The sequence below is a fragment of the Lupinus angustifolius genome, unplaced genomic scaffold, assembly GCF_001865875.1.
Source record: "Lupinus angustifolius cultivar Tanjil unplaced genomic scaffold, LupAngTanjil_v1.0 Scaffold_90_3, whole genome shotgun sequence".
NCBI classification, from domain to species: domain Eukaryota; kingdom Viridiplantae; phylum Streptophyta; class Magnoliopsida; order Fabales; family Fabaceae; genus Lupinus; species Lupinus angustifolius.
In genome coordinates, this window is record NW_017724486.1 from 1 (window position 1) to 7,591 (window position 7,591).

The 7,591-nt window shown below is 37.3% G+C and overlaps 1 protein-coding gene across 1 annotated transcript; it reads left to right on the top strand.

Annotated features, from left to right (window-relative positions):
• The first annotated feature begins 551 nt into the window (after nt 1-551).
• Nucleotides 552-1,470, top strand: LOC109339694 (ethylene-responsive transcription factor 1B-like). Its single transcript, XM_019577184.1, has one exon. It carries the CDS (start codon nt 642-644, stop codon nt 1,302-1,304), a length of 663 nt encoding a protein of 220 aa, XP_019432729.1. The 5' UTR covers nt 552-641; the 3' UTR covers nt 1,305-1,470.
• The last annotated feature ends 6,121 nt before the right edge of the window (nt 1,471-7,591 follow it).

Sequence of the window (7,591 nt, forward strand, 5' to 3'; positions counted from 1 at the left end):
TTAGGGAGTGTGTAAGGTACATAGAGATCTCGGGGTAAGATATTGTAATTGCAACTCATAATTCTTAGTGGAAAATCTCTTGTGTGGCAAGAGTACTGGACGTAGCCTTCGGTGGACAAGAATGTGAACCAGTATAAAACTCCTCGTGTACTCTCTTCTCCTTATCTCTTTCATTTTTTTTCCTATTATTTTCTGCATATTGTTCCGCTGCACTTTAACTTTGATTTTGCAGAAAAAACGACCATTATTTTAAGACAACTAATTCACCCCTCTTAGTTGCACTCTGATACTTACACATAGTGCCCTACTGACGACTGGGCCATACGATTCCTCATGTGACTGCTCTCACTACCCAAGCCTAACATATGATTGTTTTCATTAAAAAATCCAAAAAACAATCCGTAATCTCTCCCAGAATAGTAGTGACATAACATCATCATTTTCTTCATTTCATCTACTGTCACCTAAATTTTTACCCCATTCGCTTTAGTGGCGGCTTTTACCATTTTACTATCGCCACAAAACGTGTATATTATATATATGGCAGTAGGGATACAAGAGTGACCATGCAAAAACAGAGCAACTCTCTGTTTTCTTCACAAATTATCACCCAATTACTTTGAAGTCTTCCACACTTCACAATGGGTTCCTCTTCCATTTTTTACTCATCCAACTCCAACTCCTCTTCTCAATCCTCTTACTTCAGTTCAACAGAGTCATTCTCATTCAACTGCCAGAATGATTGCCTTCCATTCAATGAGAACGACTCTGAAGAGATGCTTCTCTATGGCATGATTGCCAAAGCCAATATTCCCCAACAACCCTTTCACACCACTAACGTGGTGAAGGAAGAGGAGGTTAATTTTGGGGAATATGACGTTAGCACAAGGAAGGAGAAGTCGTATCGAGGTGTTAGAAGGCGACCATGGGGAAAATTTGCGGCCGAGATAAGAGACTCAACTAGACATGGTATAAGGGTGTGGTTGGGAACATTTGATAGTGCAGAAGCAGCAGCTTTGGCTTATGATCAAGCTGCTTTTTCCATGAGGGGTTCTGCTGCTATACTCAACTTCCCTATTGAGACTGTGAAGGATTCACTTAGGGAAATGAATTATGGGTCTGAAGATGGGTGCTCCCCTGTTGTTGCTCTCAAGAAGAAGAACTCCTTGAGAAGAAAAATGGGTGTCAAGAAGAATATAGATTGTGATATTAGGATAAAGAATGCAGTGGTGTTTGAAGATCTTGGTGCTGATTATTTAGAGCAATTGCTGTTGTTGTCTGATGAAATTCCTAATCCTTGTTGAATTATCAATTCATCAAGCACAACAAATCCAAATCACAGTTATTTTAAGTTAAGCTCTATATGTTAGTGTTAGTTATCTATTCCTCTTAAGTGAGAAGAGTGTTAGAAGTTCAAATAAAGAGGATATATTAAATGAAAATTACTTCAATTTTTAGAGATGACATGAACTAAGAGATCATAAAGGCCAAATAGTTAGGAATTATTTAAAGATTAATCTTTTGTAAATAAACATAATTTATAATAAAATATTATGGAGTGAGTTTTTTTTAGCTCAATTTATGTTAAACTTAATTAAGGTGGCTAATGGTTTAGACAGTATAAGTTAACAATGCATTGCCGAATTTTGCACGGAGAGAGACACGCGTGGACGCTCACAAACAAAAGGGTTTCTTAACCGTTTGGACAACATTTTGTCTGTGTGAGTAAAAAATTCATAGTTTTGGGAAACAGATTTTCATGTAACATCCATCAAATCAACAATCAATTCTATGAAATATTCTATGCACCAAGAGATATTGTATACAAATATTTTCTGGACACTAGGCATAAACATTGACGTAAAATATTGTATCATTGTATATGAATGTACGGATGATAAAGTTTTATGGTATATTTTATTGTATATAGTTATGGATTAAGTATCTTCTGAATGAATGTTGTGTTTTAATATTCAAATAACAAAACTTACTATGAAACTTAAAGCAAGAAGGAGAGATTGGGTTATTTAGGTGGAAATTTAATTTTATGAAGATGACAAATTACCATAAGAAGTTCTAAAGAATTCATTTTAGTGTGAGTAGGTAGGACCCATTGATGTTAGAATGACGAGGCATGATCTGGTCCACAATAAAGGTGACATTTGTGATTTTTAATGTCGTGCATGAAATGGGGCATGTTTCTTTTTTTTTCTCGTAAATGTGAAAAATGATAAGCATTGGTTATCAAACTTTTCTATCTGAATAAGTTCAAAAAAAGGGCTAGGGCTTCATTGCCACATGTTTGTCGTGTAAACCACACCCTCAAGTAAGGATTACTATATACACAAACGCTTCCTAAACAAAAAAGAATCCAATATATTACAACACATTTATTCTTTTAAGGATAATAATATAATATTTTTTCTATTGAAAATAAAAGTAATTTGAAACACTTATCTCTATAACATTAGAGAAGATCATTATTCCATCTATAGAATATAGTTACATTGGTAAGGTAAAGCTTGATTTTTAGATTGCCTAGTACAACAATTAGTAATCTAAGATTCCATAATTTTATTAAATATGAAAGAGATGCACCATGGTAAAAAAAAACATAGTGCCGAAATTTACTTGTAAAATTGGGAACTAAAAATAAAACAATAAAAGAAGTTATGACAAGGAACCAAATTACCCAAAATATCTACCACGTCAAAGTATAACCATAATAACTAAGCTCATCATATATTATATCTAATCCAAAATTTGAAGGCATTGGTCCATAGGCTTCTCCATTTTATATATGTTCTTCAATTTACTTTACTCATTCATACGTGATATTCGATTTATCTTAGTCATACTTATTTTTAATAGTCTCATAAGTGTGAGTCCTTGACAAGAGAGCTAGCTTCGCGTTTGAGCAAAAAGCTTTCGAAAACCCATCATAATCCACCTAGGAACGAACCATTGGTGCTATTCTTTGTTGCACCCAATCTAGATCACTTGTAATGAGCCATTAATACTCTTCTTTGTATTTATATAGTCGTTCATTTCCTACGGGACATGCCACATACTACATAGGCATAGCCGCACGGTACATTATTATGGAGACTTATGACACAATAGAACTCCACACCAGGTCCACCAATGACCACCCCTCTACAATACTCAGCGTCTCAGCCCAATCATAATAAGAGAATTGAATATCATATCTTACCTTAAAACCTTAAGATATTATATTAAACATATTGCTCATTGTATTAATCATTGTATGCATCATCTAACAATCCTGACCCATGGCTTAGTTCATGAGGCTTTTCCCTTGTTTCTGTTTTTCTGGTTTATTGCAGATTATGCAGGTCATATTATAAAGCTTCATGGATTGTACAAAGGCTGCTATATGGATTGGCTTTAGTAGTGGAGCATCTTACCTTTAAGCACATGTTAAATATGCACCAATAAGTTGGTTAAGAAGTTGTTAAATCTGTTTTAATTCTGTTTTCTTCCTTTCCAAGCAACACCTTCTGTTATATAAAGAATGGTGCCTCTGCCTTGAAAAATACACAAGAGAAAACCATTGCAGCCTTGATAATACAATAACACTCTCCATCTCGGTTTTTATGATGGATTCCTTTATGGTATCAAAGCTCTCCGAGTGAGAGCTCTGCTACTAAAGCCATCATCTACATCTTCTTCACGCGGTTCTCTCATCTTTCCAAATCTTCTCAAATATTCTTTCACAAATTTAGATCAAAGTCATGGAGGCTGAATCAGATCAAACACAACAGGCATACCAGAACATTGATGCAACACAGAACCCCTATTATCTGCACCCTGGGGAGAATCCAGGTTTCTCTTTAGTATCAACACCTCTGGATGGAAGAAATTATGAATCATGGTCAAGAGCCATGAGGAGGGCACTCAAGTCAAAGAACAAATTCAAGTTCATCAATGGAACAATAGAAGTTCCACATCCATCAGATCCAATGTATGATTCTTGGGAGAGATGCAACAACATGATAATCTCTTGGATCACAAGGTCATTAACACAACAAATTGCCCAAAGTATTGTGTACATAGAAAATGCACAAGAACTATGGGAAGATCTCAAGGAATGTTTCTCAAAAGGAGATCATTTTAGAACATCAGATCTCCTTCAAGAGATTCACTCAATGAAGCAAGGTGATAGAGACATTTCTACTTTCCACACAGACATGAAAACAGTATGGGATGAATTGGAGTCTTTGAGGCCCCTACCTGTGTGCACCTGTCCTGTGAGATGCAGCTGCAATATGCCTAGGATCATGAGGAACTACAGAGAGCATGAGCACATCATATGTTTCCTCAAGGGTCTTGGAGAACGATTTGACACAGTAAGGGCCCAAATCCTCCTTATGGAACCATTGCCATCCATGAACAAAGTATTCTCACTTGTCTTGCAGCAAGAAAGACAATATGAGGGACCATAATATGGCAACAAGAAAATGATAAATTCCATAAACTCTGCCCAACCTTGGAGGAATCAGCCTAACAGGAATTCTAGCAGAGGAGGGAACAATGATTTTAATGATAGAAAGAAATATCAAGGGAATGCATGGACAGGGAATTATGCCAAGGCATCTGGATCAGGTAGCAACAACAAAATGTGTACTTTTTGTAAAAGACATACTGCTGAGACATGCTACTTCAAACATGGCTTTCCTCCCAATTTCAAGTTCAAGGCCAAGCAAGATGATGGTTCTGTTAATAACATTCATGTTGATCATGGTAAAGGGCAAGAAACAAAGAATAGAGATACAACTAACACACATACAGACCAACCTTTACAAATAAGCAGCCTTGAACACAACATTAACCAAGTGAGCCAAGATTACCTCAATGAAGAACACTCTGAAATATCAGGTACAATTCTTAACAATAAAGCATGGATTTTAGACAGTGGTGCCATTGATCACGTTACAAATGATGCATCAAATTTTATAAATGTTAGTTACATTAGGCCTATACATGTTAAATTGCCTAACAATGTCACTATGATAGCAAAACATTCAGGAACTATCCATTTAACTCACAATCTTATCCTGCATAATGTGTTGTATCTACCTAGTTTCAAATACAACCTAGTTTCTATTAATAGGCTAGCATGCTCCTTAAAATGCAAGCTTGTCTTTGATAAGGATTTTTGTTTGATTCAGGATACGACTTCCTTGAAGATGATTGGCTATGCTGAAGCATATAACAGTCTATACATCCTTAGTAGAGATCATGGAATTGTTGACAAATCTTTACATGTAATTGGATCCATAAACAAAAACAATGATCCTGTTTTTGATGTTTGGCATCATAGATTAGGCCACCCCTCTCTATCTGTTTTGCAAACTATAAATAAACAATTTCCCTTTATTAACTATGATTCTAAGATTGTTTGTGATACTTGCTATACTGCTAAGCAATCAAGATTACCATACACAAAGAGTTCTTCCTTTAGCATTGAATCATATGACCTTATACACATAGACATTTGGGGTCCCCTTAGCACACCTACCATCCATGGCCATAGGTACCTCTTGACAATTGTGGATGACTTCAGTAGGTACACTTGGGTCTACCTTTTGACCAACAAGTCTGAGACAAGGAAACTAATTAGCAATTTTTTCCAGCTAGCTAACACCCAACACAACAAGAAGATTAAGGCTATTAGAACTGACAATGGCTTGGAATTTATTCAGCCTGACTTCTATGCCCAACTTGGGGTCATCCATCAAAAATCATGTATTGAAACACCACAGCAAAACTCTGTGGTTGAGAGAAAGCACAGGCACATCTTGAACACCACTCGTTCTCTACTTTTTCAATCCCATATGCCCCAGGCTTTTTGGGGCTATGCTGTCCTACACTCTGTCCACCTGATTAATAGATTGCCTACACCTGTGCTCAACTCCAAATCCCCTTATGAAACCTTATTCCACAAGAAACCTGACCTCACCTACCTTCGTGTGTTTGGATGCCTTGCATATGCTTCTACACTCACACATAATAGGACCAAGCTTGATCCTAGAGCTACTAAATGTCTTCTGCTTGGTCATGTAACTGGCATTAAAGGTTACCTCTTATACAACTTACATATCAGGAACCTCTTCTTATCTCGCAATGTCACCTTCCATGAGCATGTATTCCCTTACCAAGTCACCCAACCTTCCCATAATCCTAATTCTGCCACCACTGATGGTATCCTCCCTTTGCCTGCCACACCACAACATAACCTTCCGCTACATGATGATATCTCTATTACTCATACCAGTTTGCCTCACAATTCCATTGACCTCTCAAACCAAATACCTAGCCCAACATCCTCACCTATCCACAATGATGCTGAGATACACACTAGAAGATCTCTTAGACCCTCTCATCCACCTAAGTACCTCCAGGACTACCATTGCAACTACCTGAGCACTACATCAATATCCAAACATAAACACATTAAACACCCCCTTGACCATGTTCTGTATTATAACACTTTATCCAATCACCAACTGCATTACACCTTATCCATTACCTCTCTTACCGAGCCTAAAACATACAATCAAACCATAAAGTCTGCTGATTGGATCAAAGCCATGAACAATGAATTGGCTGCCTTAGACCTCAATGACACTTGGACCCTCACTACTCTTCCACCCAACAAAAGAGCCATAGGATGTAAATGGGTTTATAAACTCAAGTATAACGCATATGGCAGCATTGAAAGACACAAGGCACACCTTGTTGCAAAGGGATACAACCAAACCGAAGGGCTAGACTACAATGAGACTTTTGCCCCTGTTATTAAGCTAACTACAATTAGGCTTCTCCTAGCTCTAGCTGCAATACAAGGATGGACATTGCATCAACTTGATGTCAATAATGCTTTCCTCCATGGAGATCTAGATACGTGACCATTTTAACTTAACCACCTATCTGAACTCTTTGTCTTGGAACCAGACATCCAAAACTCTAAAAGGTTTTGGCCCCCAATTTTGAACTCAACATTCCAAGGTAATAGGACAGTGATCAGATAAACTTCGCTTTAGCCCCGACCAATGGGCCCTCCATTCATCAGAGAAAAGGAATCTATCCAATCTTCTCATCAAATTACTGCCAGACAAATACCAAGAATATTTCCTCCCACAAAGTGGAATGTCAATCGCGCCCGTAGATAAGATGAAGTCCTGGAAGTCTCAAATTTATTTGCCCCTCTGATGCAAACACCTTTTCTTTCATCCTGACTGATAACAGCGTTAAAGTCCCCTACTAAACACCAATTATTATTCTAAATCGAACTCCTCCAAAGACCCAATTTTCTCCAAAGAAGAAGTTTGGCTTTATTTATGCAAGGAGCATAAATATTAACAATGTGACAGGACTCCACATCGTTAAGCTAGAATCCTGTCACTCCCAGAAAGCCCAAACCACTAAAGGAACACATGGCAGAAAATTTGTCAACCCTCCATATACTGATCATACCACCGGAATTTCCCACTAAAGGTTGAAAGCTCCAATCGAAATCTGAATCATTCCAAAGTCTCTTACACAACTCCTTAGTAACTGTTTCCAC